Source organism: Antennarius striatus, chromosome 6 (assembly GCF_040054535.1).
Source record: "Antennarius striatus isolate MH-2024 chromosome 6, ASM4005453v1, whole genome shotgun sequence".
Lineage (NCBI taxonomy): Eukaryota > Metazoa > Chordata > Actinopteri > Lophiiformes > Antennariidae > Antennarius > Antennarius striatus.
The window spans coordinates 24,585,173-24,600,578 of NC_090781.1; the positions used below are offsets into that span (position 1 = coordinate 24,585,173).

Below are 15,406 nucleotides of genomic sequence, written 5' to 3' on the forward strand. Positions count from 1 at the left end.
GTTGGATTTACCACATGCTCGGTTGTTTGGTTGGCAGGCGGAGCACAATCCGATAGAGTCGGCTAAGAGACGGCAGAGAACCAGAGCTCACTTTCACGGGAATTAAGAGGAATTTTTACTTTTTCCTTGCAGAAGAAACGTTTGTTGTCGCTGGAATCTCTGAGGAAAGAGGAATAACGAGTAAAATTCAGCTGCGGGACAAACAAACCCGTGTCATCCAATGGAACGTAAGACGTGGCGTATTAACGTTACTTTTTTAGTAGGATATGTAACTATTTTTATGTAAGGTGCTTAGCATCGTCCCATAGAAACGTAAAATTCATATAAGATTAGCACAACAAGCAATACAGCATTTCCTTCAGGTGGATTTTAACACATTAAATAAACTGAACAATTTCCCTAAACGCCCCACAGAAACACTGATTTTAATTTTTGGGGCTTTGATCCACTTCACATCCCACCGAGAGTCGAGTTATTTTCATTTTCACACGAGTAATTAAAAGAATAGTGTCAATAATGTTTTTTTTTTTTTAATATATTAGAATATATCCTCCCTGACTTCAGCATAAATAATCACAGATAAAATCATTAAAATTAACAGTTTGTTGAGTTTTTATATTGTACTATTGGCCAAACTCAATCCTTGCATACGGTTTCTATCGTATATTCTGTTATTACTCTTGGGCTGCACACATTTTTTTGAAGCGCACCCCAGGGATGCACTACTTTCTCGAGGTAAAATGAACTCTGCTAAATGCTTCCCTCCTTGCTCCTTCTTAGGTGCGTGGAATTTGTTGTTGATTGCGTGTGCGGTGGCGTTATGGTACGCCTGCGACAATCTGTTCTCCCAGCATCCCTCCTACCGTGATTTCGGCATACAGGTGTTCCAGCAGGTGGCCCTCTCCAAACCCCTTGAAAATGTGGTCCTGTCACCCCATGGGGTAGCTTCCATCCTTTGGATGCTACTTCCTGGAGCCCACGGAGAGACTCGGAAGCAAATCCTCGGCGCTCTTTCCTACAAGAAAAATGGTGAGGTGGCTTTCTGGATGTGGAATCCTGAAGTTTGAGTATTTAAAATAGATAAATAATCTCATTAATTCTGTTGACCTGTTTTCCACAGATTCGTATAAGATGCTGAAGAAGCTGCATCAGACGTTGACGGCGATATCCAACCAGGATGACGTGCTGATCGCCAACGCCATGTTCGTCCAGCAGGGCTTCCCCATGGAGGAGGCCTTTGTAGCCGCCAACAAAGCTAATTTGCAGTGCGAGAGCAGGAACCTGGACTTCACCAACCCAGATGGGGCGGCAGATGAGATCAACCAGTGGATCAACAATAAGACCAAAGGTAGGGCTCGTGAGTGCGAACACAAGGGCAGGTCTTAAATAGCCCATTCTGACTGAAACGTGCCCCCCTTCTGCGGACCTATCCAGGTCACATCCCCAGCTTGATCAAAGCAGACATGCTGGAGTCGCCTCTGACTCGTCTGGTCGCCGTCAACTCCATCTACTTCAAAGGTTTGTGGACGTCCCGCTTCCAGCCCGAGAACACCAAGATGAGACCCTTCAACGGCGGCAACGGAGACGTCTATAAAGTTCCCATGATGTCCCAGCTGTCCGTCTTCAACACCGGTGAGCCGTTGTCGCCGGTGGCCGTCTGCGTGACGCCAAGCGTCGCAATACTTCTTATATTTCACAGCAGAACGATGTTTTAGTGCTTTAATGCCAGTGAATGATTGTAGACAACACTCGAAATCCTAAAGGCTTGTTTTCTTATCTTGAGACCAGAAATGCCAAAGAAAAGCAGCAAATCCCCACATTTGAGAAGCAAATATGTGACATTTTGCATTGAAAATTGAATGAAACTATTCAATTATTATCATATAATTATATCATATAATCATTTAGCAGCTCTACTCATCCACATATTTCTGTTGGTTGTTTAAAATGAATTTAAGTACTGAAAAACTGAAAGTTTCAGGTTTTACTGGGTGCAGTTTAACTAAATGAATAGTTGTATAACTTCATAAACCGTCTAAATTCCTTGTTTAATGATTTAACACTTCCATTCCAATTCATCCAGAATTTCCGAGCTCCTTTTTTTGAGTTTTCTTAAAATATTTCATGGAAAAAACGTTCATGCCAAAAATGAAAATCTCAACTCCAGATAAAATCCTAATACAAGTTCTGCCCTTGGAGCTAAATTTCATCATTAGACAGTGTTACCGTTAGTATAAAACCATGTTTGAAGGAAAAGAAGCTCTAACATGTATCAAAGGTTCCACATGAACAGGGACCTCCTGCAGGAGCTGCGGGGAATGACCCAGAAGTTTCAGGGAAAGAGGGTTATTTCAAACTGTTTGCATCATTACTGGGATGTGTGTCGTCTCTCAAAGGAGAGAGAGACACGTAGAGTTTTACACATTAGTGAATAGAAAAGCCTTCAACGTAAAGGTCAGTAGTTTTTTTAAGGAAGCTTCTTTTGTTGAGGTGAAAAGAAAGAAAAACTTGTCCCACAGTCAGCCATTCTTAAAAGGATTAGCGTACAAAAAGGAGGGTGGAGGACGAAAACGAACGACTCCTCCGACTCTGTGAATGTAGGGATGACTCAGCCGTTGCCATGACGAGTGAAATCTTTAACCCTTGACCTCCTGCTTCCTGCCAGGCGTGGTCATGACACCCCGGGGCCTGAAGTACAAGGTGATCGAGCTGCCCTACGAGGGCAACGCCATCAGCATGCTGATCGTCCTGCCTTACAAAGAGAAAGCATCTCTATCCTGCCTGATCCCTCACATCAGCACCGCCACCGTCCAGAGCTGGTCCCAATTTATGCACATGAGAGGCGTCCACCTGTTCATCCCCAAGTGAGACACACACGTGTAGCAACATCAGCCCCTCTGACTCAGTGTTAGCGTGGGCCGCAAGCTTTAAATACATAGAATAAAAAGAATCGATGCTACGTTTTTCCACGATATAATATTAGGGAAAAAAATGCACTTCCGTTCTACAAAAATATCTAGAAAAAGTTGCAGAAACTGGAGAAAAACCAAGTGACAACGAGTGCTCTCGTGACTAAAAAACAATTAAAAGTTAATGAAGAAGAAGAGAGATATTACTGTGGATAGTACGGATAAAGACCAGCGAAAATCCAAACATTTGTACCGCAATGAATTGTTTCCATGGGTGAGGCACGGTTAACTGTCAGCGCCCAAACAGGGGAATATATTAATTAAAGGCAAAGAAAACTATTGGTTTTTATATGCCAGGCTTTAACATTTTGATGAAAATAATATGTAATTTTACTTTTTTTTTCTTTTTACTTAAACAGTTATGACGCCGTTATAAATAAAATCATTAAAAAAAATTTAGTACTTATATTTTACTATTGGCAAAACTCAATCCTTGCATGCAGCTTCTACCGTAAATTCTGTTATTAATTTTGGGATGAATAAGCATCATGTTTTTCGAAGCGCATCCCAGGGATGCACTGCTTTCTTGAGGTAAAAGGAACCCTGCTGACTGACGGTAACTCTGTGTGTGTGTATAGGTTTACTGCTGATGCCGACGTGGATCTGAAAGCCCCCCTGTTAGCGCTGGGAATAACAGACATGTTCAGTGCGGATGAAGCTGACTTCATGGACCTCAGTGAGTGAAACCACAGTCAGTCCAAACCTAAAAGTGCCTCGATGCCTCGGTGAATTCACCACAGGTTTACTGCCGTATGAGGAAGGCTTGAAAATATGGCAGAAGATGGAGAGTGTATCAGATCCTCATCTGCAGAATAATAATATAGTCATTACTCCCTGACGGCTCAACTCCTGTAGAAACTCGACAAACATCAGTCTTCTAATTTGAACACACGGTTCTGAAAAGAGTGCAGATCAGGTTTAATGAGCAGAGACTCAGTTGTGGTTGGATTTAGTCTGTTCATGTATGTCACTAAAGCTAACATGCTATCACGTGCTATCACACGGTGGTTGTTCCCTCAGGTGCTATGCCGGTGCACGTTTCCAAGGCTCTCCAGAAAGCCAAAATCGAAGTGAATGAAGATGGAACGAAAGCATCAGCTGCCACGAGTGAGTGTTTGTCTGGGACTGAAGTGTCTATATAACAGCTGATTGTGTGCTTCAAGTACCTGGAGGAATCATCTGTGCTCACTGTGTTTGCTTTTGCACTCAGCTGCCATTATTATGGGTCGGTCGTCTGTGTTTTATCACCCTTTCTTCATAGTGGACAGACCCTTCCTCTTCCTCATCAGACATAATCCAACAGGTACAGTGTAATCTCTACCCATTAAGGATATAGTCGTATGTAACATACAGGTTCACTTCGGCTTACGTTGTTTTGTTTCGTCATTCTCAATTATATGACAATTTTCAAAAAAAAGAAACAAGTTTATCTCATTTTATTCCACTTTACATCGGTGCGCCACAAGTATCGGAATTGTAAAATCACTAGTAAATCATTAAAAACACATAAAATCCTGTTACCATACAATAAATAGGTTCTGCAGTGCACTGGCGTTATGCCCAGAGTGTACCCTGCCTCACGCCCCCAGTCGGCTGGAATAGGCTCCAGCAAACTGTGACCTGCGACAGCGGAAGAAGCAGAACTTAAACGTTTGAATTTTAGGCTTTCAGTTCCTTTTTTTAAATCACAAAATTATTGATTTAGCATTTATCTTTCAATGTTATGAAAATACGCAACCATGCAACCAAGTGTCTTTAAAATCTGTGAATTCGTTTTTATGTAGTCCTGACAATAAGCAATTTGTGTGTGTGTGTGTGTCTGTGTGTGTGTGTGTGTGTGTGTGTGTGTGTGTGTGTGTGTGTGTGTGTGTGTGTGTGTGTGTGTGTGTGTGTGTGTGTGTTACCCATTATTACAAGAAACTGAGATGAAGAATTAAACATTTCAATTTTGAAATCCATGTTGATGTGTGAGGAATTTGAACAGTTCTCTCTGCTTGTCCCCAGGTACCATTCTCTTCATGGGCCAGATCAACCAGCCTTGAGCCGGCCATCGCGCTGCCACTCTGACACACACACACACACACACACACACACACTCACACATAAATACACTGACATGCACACACACAAATTTGGCTGTAGATTATATAGTGTGTAAATGTTAATTTTAAAATCTTGCTTGTCTGTAATGCATAGCTTGCTTCATCAGATGTTTTGCAGACTAAAGTCTCCTGCTGTTTACTATTCTATGTTTGAATATGTTTCTGTGCTTACTGTGTTTGAATTTCCCAGTCTGGGATCACTAAAGAATCTATTTATCTAATTTTTAAAAAACATTTTTAAAAGACTTTGAATATCGATTGTGCATTAACAATTTTGGATTGATATCATTTTTGATAAATATTTCATTGTTAGTTTAAAAGTTTTGAATCTTCAATCACGCCCCTCCATTTATTCAGCTGTTTGTTTCCCTCAATGAGGAAGTTTTTCTGTTGTTATACTTGCTTCATGTTTGATCAAATGAAGATGGAGCCAGTAGATCTGCCTGAACACTAAGAGCCAAATAGAATTAGTTCTCCCAACTTCCGCAGCAGCTGCTGGCAGATGGAGTTGGCACTGATGTTGTTCTTCATTACTGCCTCAGTCGAGGGCTGTTTTAGCTTAATTTGATGTCTCTTAGCATCTGCATGGCCCAGGTCACCTTCATGAAGTGGTTCCTGGCTGAGTCTTCTGGAATCCCCTGCGCATTTGCTGCATTTCTTTCAGGAATGCCCACCATGAGAATGGGGATGCATGGGCGACATATATTTGATTATTCATTTTAAAATTCAAAAGAAAAAATTGACACACAAGATGCTTTTTATTTTCATGTCCCAAAACGGGGGGAAATTTTTAAAATAAAAATGAAAACGTGATTTTTCTTTTTCAGTTTTGAAAAAACAAAACAAAACCGTACAGTATATGTATTAGTAGAAAATGGGAATAAAAATGTTTTTACATCTCCACAGACCGGATGTGATTATCTAGCTCCAAAACAAGAGCACAAGAAATGTTAATATCGGCATGCCGGAGTTGCAGAGTGTGCAAAGCTTACTGTTTTATAAACTACAGAAAAAGTGAATGCTCATTACTATTAATGTTTAATGTTTATTCTTTACTTCATGAAAGAGCTCTGTGCCACACGGTGAGGTGTGAGTTTGGGAAATAAATGCTTTTATTTTGTAGCCCAAACATCACATCCGGTTACAGAAAAGGAGACCTTTTCATTTGTTTTCCAGTGATTTTATTTTGTTTTACACAAAACAGAAAATGTAAAACTAAATTTTTTAAGGGTTACTTTTACCTTTGTTGGCCACTCAACTCAAAACGCCATCATTTGTGATTTTCGTTCTTGTATTTTCGAATGAAAGCGGATTGTCTGAATTTGGGTGCGCTGTTGAAGTCATTACGGTAATCCTGACAGCGGCTCCGGGTGTCAGCTGATCCTCTGCTGGCGACCGAGGAGGAAAATCGGCAGGAGGAGGAAAACACTGCTGCTTAGTCCAAACCATGGCAGCGGAGATTCATTCGAGGCCCCAGACCGCTCGACCTATTCTGCTGAACAAGATCGAGGGACATGCGGATGCTATCAACGCAGCTGTTTTAATACCAAAAGAAGATGGCGTGATTACGGTCAGCGAGGACAGGTGAGTTTACCAGGGTGGCTAACGTAGCATAACAGAAAGAGCTAGCGGGCTCGGTCTATTTGCTGGAACTCAAATCTGCTGGAACAGTGTTTTTAGAATAACATCAAATACCCGCATTATTATTACTCCACTTACGACACGGAATCGGGACCACAGCTAGAATATGGTTGTGTAGGGTTACAAATTGTTACCTTAAACGTCGGTATCCGTTAAGAAAACAATTTAAACAGTGTAAACGAGATTATATGAATGGCTGGTTTTCAGTTAATTGTATTTTTAAGTGAGTTCGACCCGTTTTTGCAGTAACTAACTAGCTAGCAGCTGCTCAGGGTACAAATGACGCTTTTAAACAACTGTTGCGTTCAAGTGCTCTTCGTTTATGACGGTTGTCCCAGGGGTTTCAGGGGTTTTTAGCGGACCTTTATTTAGTGAAAATAATGATTGTCTGTCCGCTATAAACAACAACAAGGATTCTGTGAGTTATTATCTCTTACAAATTGTTTTGCGTGGCATTTAAACCCCACTGGGTTTCTAAACTGGAGAAATGAAAATCCTCTTTGGGGCTTTGCTGATGCTGTTTACTACATGTTTGACGAGACGTGAAGGCAGCAGTGGCTTTTAATAACACACAGAGAATCCAGGTAATAATGTCAGGTGTGAAGCTTTAATAGATCATCACCATCCCACTCATGAGTGGAAATGTTCGTGGTAGCGCATGAAGACATGAAATCCACATGTGAATTTACAGGAACTTGTTTTTTTGTGAAGAAATGCGATGCAGTGGAAACAGTTGATCCCCCAGAAAGGGAAGTTACCTGATGAAATGGGTCAGAACAGTTATTCCTTTTCTATCATTCATGCCTTGAAGGTTTTTGGTTTTTTTTCTAGGAAGTGAAACCCTAATCCCGATCCCTCATCATTGAACTGAAACCTGCATGAAAGCAGGAACAGCTGTCTCCTTTCTGTGAGAATTTATTTGTGAGGTGTAATCAATAACCGCTAAAAATGTATTTAAAAAAATGAAACTAGACATCATCCATTATATATGCTGGTTATACTGTTATTTTAAAAAGGGTTGTGCCCATGCCTGGAGTGTAGATACTAATGAAAACAGTCGCCTGCCAACAATGATATTCACCACCAGAAATTATGTCAGCGTGCCTCTCGTGAATTATTCATTCTGCTGTTTTCAGAGCCTTTTATGACCAGAATCAAACATTTCTCACCTCATCTGGAAAACCCCAGGCTCTCTTTTAGAGAATATTTCTCATTTGTACATCAAATATTTGTCTAAATACAGAAAAGGTTATCACGAACAACCAGGAAAAATACACTCATTTGACATTTTGTGATTTTTTTAAATTTTTTTTTTGCTCTCAGAACCATCCGGGTTTGGCTGAAAAGGGACAGCGGTCAGTACTGGCCCAGCATCTACCACACAGTATCCTGTAAGTACAACCGTCTCAACAGGAAAACGGCGTGTGATCACGTGTGTGTGGCGTTTTAATTCTGTTTCACGTGTGCTCCTGGATCCTCCAGCTCCCTGCTCCTGCATGTCCTACCACCATGACAGCAGACGCATCTTCATCGGGCAGGACAACGGAGCGGTTGTGGTGAGTGAAGCCGACTCAAACGAAACGTTCTCCACGTGCTCCAGGCTTTTCCTCCTGGTTGTTCAAACTGCGTCATTCAGAAAACTGAGAAACCTGCAGATCTGGTTTTTGGAAGCTTCTATTTTCAATATGCATGGGCAGGAAAAGTTATTTGATGGGAAACCTGTTTTATAATTCCTGTGTGTGTTTGTGTGTGTCCCTATCTTGCAGGAGTTTCTCATCTCTGAAGATTTCAATAAGATGAACCACGTCAAAACGTACCCAGGTGAGGCGGGGGCACACACACAGAATGTCACGTTAGGTCAAGCGTCAGTATTTCTGATGTACGCAGGATTGAAATAAATAAAGTAAAAAGAGTAGAAATGACAGGCTGCTCTGTTTAAGTGTGGATAAATTAAAAATATATAAGACATCAGGTGCTTAGGACAACAATCCAGGCTTTCTGAACGTAAGAGAAAGAGTTAAACAAACAGATGCCTTAGAAAAACCTGTGGTATTTAATCAAGTTACCAAAGAAGTCGGACTTTAATTCAAAGGTTTTATCCGTCTGACTTCATCAGCGCTCCAAACAGCGATGAGTACAGGCGTGGCCTCGGCCATGACGTGTTAGCAGTGACAGAAATGACCCAGATAATAACACGGCAGTAAAACAAACACTAACAATAACAGGATCGCACAAGACAGAAACGTTTCCTGGAGCGGGTAGAACATGTTTACGACTGACCTCACCTCCTGATGTACGGTCAGGACGGGTCGGCAGCCCAAACGGTACCAGCGTGAGTTCAAGCGTATATTGTGTGGACCCACTTTAGAGACAGGCAGGGCTTTGGATGCCCACTGGCCTTTTGGTGTTGGTCGATTCTGAGCTGCAGACACGGCAGCGCCGGCTTCTTTCTGGACAGCCGTGAAGCACAGCTTCCATTTGTTGAGTCTGGTTATAAATTGATATGACAGAGTTGTTTCCCAGAGCGATGTGCGTTACACACACACACACACACACACACACACACACACACACACACACACACACACACACGGGACTAAACCCGTCATCAAACACAGCAGACGAACACAGTTTACAGAAGCAGCAGCAGTGGGATTAATAAAGATAAAGGTTTCATAAATCACACAGACAGCCGTGTGTGTGTGTGTGTGTGTGTGTGTGTGTGTGTGTGTGTGTGTGTGTGTGTGTGTGTGTGTGTGTGTGCGTGCGTCTTTAGTTCAAGACACACACAAATATGTTCATGTAAATTTAAACAATCTGTAAAAAGTCCATTCTGAACAAAGACATTCCCGTCCATGTCCTTCAATGGCTGCACAATGTTAATAATATAATGCAGATACTGTGTTAAATAAGGGGTTTTAAGTATTGTTGTTATGACAACCTTGTTTTTTTGGACATAGCATCTTCTTTTCAGGTTCGTCAGACCAACGTAGTAAAACAACAAAACAACTATGGACAGTAAAACCTCCAGACCCTGAGATCGTTAGTCAAACTACATTTAACCAGTAAAATAAATAAAATCATGTTAATCGCAAAACAACACACCAGCTACGTCTTTACTCCACAAAAAAGGAGATCCGGTCTCACTGATGTCGTATCCATCCACCAACTAGCAGTCGTGTCCCAAAGCGCAGCTCGTATCTGGAGCTTCTGCTGTATCTTCGTCTCATTTTCTGCTTCTTTTCTTTCCCCTCAAGTTGCCAGAAATAACAAATGAGGCTTTCAATGACTAAATGTTTTTTTGTCGTTTTAACTAAATACTAAAAAGAGGGTGAAAACACTAACAGCTGTTGGTGAAACTAGACGACTGATACGTGCGCCCACAGATGGTTGGTTAGGACTGATGTGAGTTCAGACGGATCCGTTGGCCTCAGCCTGGATTACAGCGACATAAAGCAGATGGGACGAGCACTTAGACGGAACAAATTAGTCCCATCGGAAATGAAGTCCCCTGGAAACGACATAATCTGGCTTGATGTTCACCTAACATGAAGACTGATGTGTGTGTGTGTGTGTGTGTGTGTGTTGTTGCAGCCCACCAGAACCGCGTGTCAGACATGGTGTTTTCCCTGGAGAGCGAGTGGGTGGTGAGCACCGGCCACGACAAGAGCGTCAGCTGGATGTGCACCCAGAGCGGCAGCATGCTGGGGAGGCACTACTTTAGCGCCTGGGCCTCCTGCCTGCAGTATCCTTCATTCATTCATTCATTCACCCTGAGCGTGCGGTAGAGACGCCGGTGTGCGTTTGACGCCCTGACTCCCTGCTCAGGTACGACCACGAGACGCAGCACGCCTTCGTCGGCGATTACTCGGGACAGATCACACTGCTGAAGCTGGAGAAGCAGACGTACTCCACCGTCACCACGCTGAAGGGTCACGAAGGTAACGGCGCCCGGCGTCCTCGCTTCATCCCGACATCGGAGGGGGGGGCGGTGTTTGTCTTCCAGATTTTCTGATGCTGATGCCAGATGTGCAGTAAGTGCTTTAAGGCCCAGATGTTTCCCCGTGACATCACCGCACAAAAACACTCAAACGCTGCTGGATTCATCGTCTCAAGTTCACCCCAAAAATGTCCTCCTCCAGCTTTTACAAATTCCTGTTACATGACTTCATATGAAGTTGGGGTCTGACATGTACTCAGCGGTTGTTGTCAGAAGAACTTCCAGTGGAAAACCTATAATTTGGTTTTTATTTTGATGATTCTTGTGGAAATTGTTCTGCTTTGTTTGCATTTTGAAGTCGGAGTCGCTGATCTGTTGAGAATTTTAAAAAAAAGTCCCTTCTCGATTCGAATTCTTTGGAGGATGATGAATGGCTCATGTGGGATTTGTTTTCAAGGGTTTGCTGAGCTCACCGAAAAAAACAACAACTGATCGCTCGACAGAAATGAGCCCCCCAGACATGGTTAGATGGGACACAAACACTCCCGTTTTTTCCTTCTGCAAGCACATGTGACACATGTTTTGAGGAGAGATTCGTCTGATTGGACGGAAGAAAGGTCAACCGTTGAGCAGCGACGGCTTTGAACGAACTCCCGTGATCATCCCGCCATCACACGTATCGATCGGAGCGATAATAATACATACTGTACATGCAGATCTATGTGTGTTGGTGTGTGTGTGTGTGTGTGTGTGTTTTATGAGCTTTTAAAGAGTGCATTGAAGTCCAGCTCACCGCCTCCTGCTGCAGGCGACTCGTCATATGACTGGTGTGACTTCAAGAGCTCCGTTGTTTCTCCAGAGCTGTTTTTTTTCCTCCCAGAATGCCGTCTGATCCGTAACAACAGCTCCCAGCTGTTGTTACTGGGCGGGGGGGGGGGGATGATGGTTCACTTCGGAATGAACAGATGTTCTATTTGTGCTTGATCAGCTGAAGACGGTCAAATCCATCTCTGGACACCTTTTATCAGAAGATTCATGATTTCTGCAGATTAACTTTCAAGTTTGGACTTGATTTCTGTTGTTTTTTTCATGCATTAATTAAAAAAAATCTATAAACAAACCAACAAACATGCAGTCACATGACCCTAACCAATAAGACCCTCCTCTAAATACCCAGTATGTGTACGTTTATATCTGAATTAACCGGCCTTGGTGTTCTTTGTGTGAAGGTTTGCAGCGCGGGGTTGAACTCCCCCTGTAGTTCTCCTAGCGGCCACCAGGTGGAGCCAGCGGGCCGGACCATAAAAACCGTCTCTCAGCTGCTTTACCTGTGTCTCTTCACCCCCTCCAGGTAGCATAGGGGCCCTGTGGTGGGACCCCGTCCAGAGGCTGCTGTTCTCGGGGGCTTCGGACCACAGTATCATCATGTGGGACATCGGGGGCCGCAAAGGACGGACGTTACTGCTGCAGGGACACCAGTAAGTCTGTCTGAGTTTGGTTCTTCTGAGAGGTTTAAATGGTGAGTCTGAAATAGGACGGGGTCAGTTAAAGGTCCCCCCAGGTTCTCCTTCTGGTTTCTGCTCCAGAAAGGAAGTTCTTAATTGTAGGTTATTCTCAATGCAGAATCTGTTTTAATGTAAAGTGTATTTTGCTCTCCTCCCCTGTGTTCTGTTTCCAGCGAGCGAGTCCAGGCCCTGCGTTACCTCCAGCTGACCAGACAGCTGCTGTCGTGTTCTGCCGATGGAGGCATTGCGGTTTGGAACATGGACACCCAGAGAGAAGAGGTTTGCATCACCGTTACGACCCCCACACAGGCGTGCATCGATGCCGTACACATTTAACGGACGCGTACGTTTGCAGGCGCCTCAGTGGCTGGACAGCGACTCCTGTCAGAAGTGCGAGCAGCCGTTCTTCTGGAACATCAAGCAGATGTGGGACACCAAGACGCTGGGCCTCAGACAGGTAGGGGAGACTCCGCAGCGTCGCCAGCTGACCCGAATCCCCGCTCCGCCGTAACAGGAAGCTGTCGTTCCTTTGTGTGCAGCACCACTGCAGGAAGTGCGGCAAGGCTGTGTGTGGGAAATGTAGTTCCAAACGCTCCACGTTCCCCATCATGGGCTTCGAGTTCCCGGTGCGGGTGTGTGACGCCTGCTTCGACACCATCAAGGAAGAAGAGTGAGTCCGAGGCTCGAGGTGTGGTTGAAATCACGATGCAACTGTTATTAAAGTCTGTGTGTGTGTGTGTGTATTTGTGTGTGTGTGTGTGTGTGTGCGCGCGCGCGCGCGCAGTCGAACAGCGCTGGCCACGTTCCACGAGGGGAAGCAGAACATCGCTCACATGGACATGGACCCGTCCAGAGGCCTGATGGTCACTTGTGGGAGCGACCGCATGGTGAAGGTCAGATGTTTTACGTGTGTATTCAGTTTGTGTCAAACACACACACACGATCACAGCCAAAACTGATCAATTTACCACGTAAATTGAACTTCTTTTGTCACGTTTAGGTTGAGTGAGAGTGATTTTTAAATCTGGTGTCGGGTAGAACCTGGTTTAACGACGAAATTTTTAGCGCTGATTCCCAAATTTTACCTGTTTGACTTGCGAAAAAAACAAAACCAAGATGACATTTCAGGTTAGAATTGGTTCTGAATTGATTTACCCAGTTCAGGAAAGGTTCAACTAAATGAAATAAAGATAAGAAATATCTAGTCAGATACAGATGCATGGCAAATTTGAGTCTTTTTGATTTCTCTTTAGTTTGCCATCAAAACAAACAGTAAAGAAAAATAAAAAGAACTCATACAGACATTAGTGAATCAACAGAAAACTGTCTTAAGTCTGAAGTTAAAAAACAAACAAAACTGCTAGATTATTTGGGGGGTTTGCCACCGTACTGTTCTCTGACTCAGATGTAAGCAGCTTTAATGTCAGAATTCTATCTTTTAATTTATTTCCATTGTGTAAATTAAAGTCTTCCCTCCTGTGATCGATCTGATGCTGCTGAGGCTCTTCTCATTGGCTGTTTTCTCTCCATAGATCTGGGATATGTCTCAGGTGGTTGGCTGTAGCTTAGCAACAGGCTTCTCGTCCCGCTGATTGGTCCAGCCCCAGCCTGTGCTCCGCCCACCCTTCTAATGTCATGGAAACCCCTCGGTAGAGTACAGCTCCCCATCATGCAACGGGGTCGTCAGTCACAACCGGGCCTGCCCTTGTGTGTGTGTGTGTGTGTGTGTGTGTGTGTGTGTGTGTGTGTGTGTGTGTGTGTGTGTGTGTGTGTGTTGATTGCATAACCCTCCACATTCTTTTTGCTTCTCATTCCAACTTAAATTGACTTTTTTGACACGATTCAAAACACAACCTGAAGCACAACAGTGTGGAATGACAAGTGTGAGTGTGTGTGTGTGTGTGTGTGTGTGTGTGTGTGTGTGTGTGTGTGTGTGTGTGTGTGTGTGTATGCACGTGTGTGTGTGTGTGTGTGTCCATGTATGCATTGTTTTTGTAATGACTCCTCCAATGGGAGCGAGGGTATTGATATTAATGTTTACATTAAATCAATATTCCCATGATTTGTCAGATAGAGGTCATTTTTGCGCTGTAACGTTCACTGAATCATCGATCTCCCTCCCGGCCGAACCTACAGTCGCTTTGCGTGTTGCCGTGGCGACACCCAACTGAAACATGTACAGAACTAACGGTGTGCGTGAACCCCGGCGTCGCCTGTACAGTCGATATTTGCTTGAACTGACTGTCGCTGATCGTAGCGATCGGCTTCCTCTGCTTGCTTGCTTTCTTTCTTTCACTCGTTGGCCTTAAGTCACTCTCAGGAGGTTGTACATCAGTCGGTTGTCATGGCGACGCTTCATCATGTCAGTCACAAGCGTTATTCGCGTGGAATCATTTCAGTGTCATCCGACACGACGGCGTCTTTCTTGAATTGGTTCGCACAAATCTCTCAGACATTTGCATGACGTCGACGGCCCGTCCAGGTGAGGCGCGAGGAAATTTGATTACGTTGCCATGGAGACACTTGAGCGCTCCACGGCAACGGCAAAACCGGTCGTACGATTCAAGGTTTAATCGGCGTTTTTGTTTCAGATTCAGAAACGAGTTTTAAAAATAGCACAACGTCGTCTAGAGCTTTAGTGATTTCGCGTAGGTAGAAAACACAACAAACAGATTCACCGATCAGCTCACTATTGTCGTGCGACGTGTTCCTCGTGATGCAGAATTGGACTTTCCTCCCGTCAGAGGGGCACGACGGTACTGATCAGGTACTAAACGTAGCACCGCTAAAACGCTGGAGCGATTTGTCATTCGCCAACTGCACGAAGGAGCGAATAGGAACTCAAAGGCCTTACACACACACACACACACACACACACACACACACACACACACACACACACACACACACAAGAACACACTCACAAAGCCTTTTCAACAATTCCAGTTCACGACCGTTCATGCTCTCGTCTCATTTTGAAAACGTGCTTCCATTCATCGTTTTTTTTTACATTATTTTTTTAACACATGCTCTTCAGAGCTTCTTCCCACACACACACACTTCTGTGTAGCAAGCGTGTGTCGTGGCACACACACCGCTGCACTGAATTGCACAACTCGTCATCTTTGAATTTAATTTTTCAGGTTTTTTTCTAAGGTCAGAGTCGGAGTGATAATCGCTGGATTCAGTCCTTGTAAATAGCGGCTAGTATCTTCTAATGTTCGACTAACGCTTGCCTTATTGTAAGTG

General features: G+C 43.8%; 2 protein-coding genes across 3 annotated transcripts in view; both read left to right on the top strand.

Moving 5' to 3' along the window:
• The first annotated feature begins 63 nt into the window (after positions 1-63).
• LOC137596767 (glia-derived nexin-like) lies at positions 64-6,001 on the top strand. 2 transcript variants are annotated; one of them, XM_068317501.1, is made up of 9 exons: positions 64-227; positions 781-1,029; positions 1,121-1,348; positions 1,435-1,632; positions 2,666-2,864; positions 3,548-3,645; positions 3,990-4,076; positions 4,180-4,272; positions 4,974-6,001. In XM_068317501.1, the coding sequence occupies exons 1-9, from the start codon at positions 221-223 to the stop codon at positions 5,009-5,011; spliced, it is 1,197 nt and encodes a 398-aa protein (XP_068173602.1). In that variant the 5' UTR covers positions 64-220; the 3' UTR covers positions 5,012-6,001. The 2 variants fall into 2 exon arrangements, with proteins under 2 accessions (XP_068173602.1, XP_068173603.1); XM_068317502.1 differs by having other exon boundaries at positions 4,231-4,272.
• A 436-nt stretch (positions 6,002-6,437) lies between these two features.
• The window catches only part of wdfy1 (WD repeat and FYVE domain containing 1), a 10,303-nt gene continuing 1,334 nt past the window's right edge, over positions 6,438-15,406 (top strand). Inside the window, exons 1-12 of the mRNA XM_068317180.1 lie at positions 6,438-6,655; positions 8,036-8,103; positions 8,195-8,268; positions 8,479-8,533; positions 10,307-10,457; positions 10,541-10,653; positions 12,004-12,130; positions 12,331-12,436; positions 12,513-12,614; positions 12,697-12,827; positions 12,942-13,050; positions 13,690-15,406. The exon at positions 13,690-15,406 is cut by the window's right edge and continues 1,334 nt beyond it. Coding sequence (XP_068173281.1) covers positions 6,519-6,655; positions 8,036-8,103; positions 8,195-8,268; positions 8,479-8,533; positions 10,307-10,457; positions 10,541-10,653; positions 12,004-12,130; positions 12,331-12,436; positions 12,513-12,614; positions 12,697-12,827; positions 12,942-13,050; positions 13,690-13,749 — 1,233 coding nt within the window. The 5' untranslated portion in view covers positions 6,438-6,518 and the 3' untranslated portion in view covers positions 13,750-15,406. The remainder of the gene's footprint in view (positions 6,656-8,035; positions 8,104-8,194; positions 8,269-8,478; positions 8,534-10,306; positions 10,458-10,540; positions 10,654-12,003; positions 12,131-12,330; positions 12,437-12,512; positions 12,615-12,696; positions 12,828-12,941; positions 13,051-13,689) is intronic.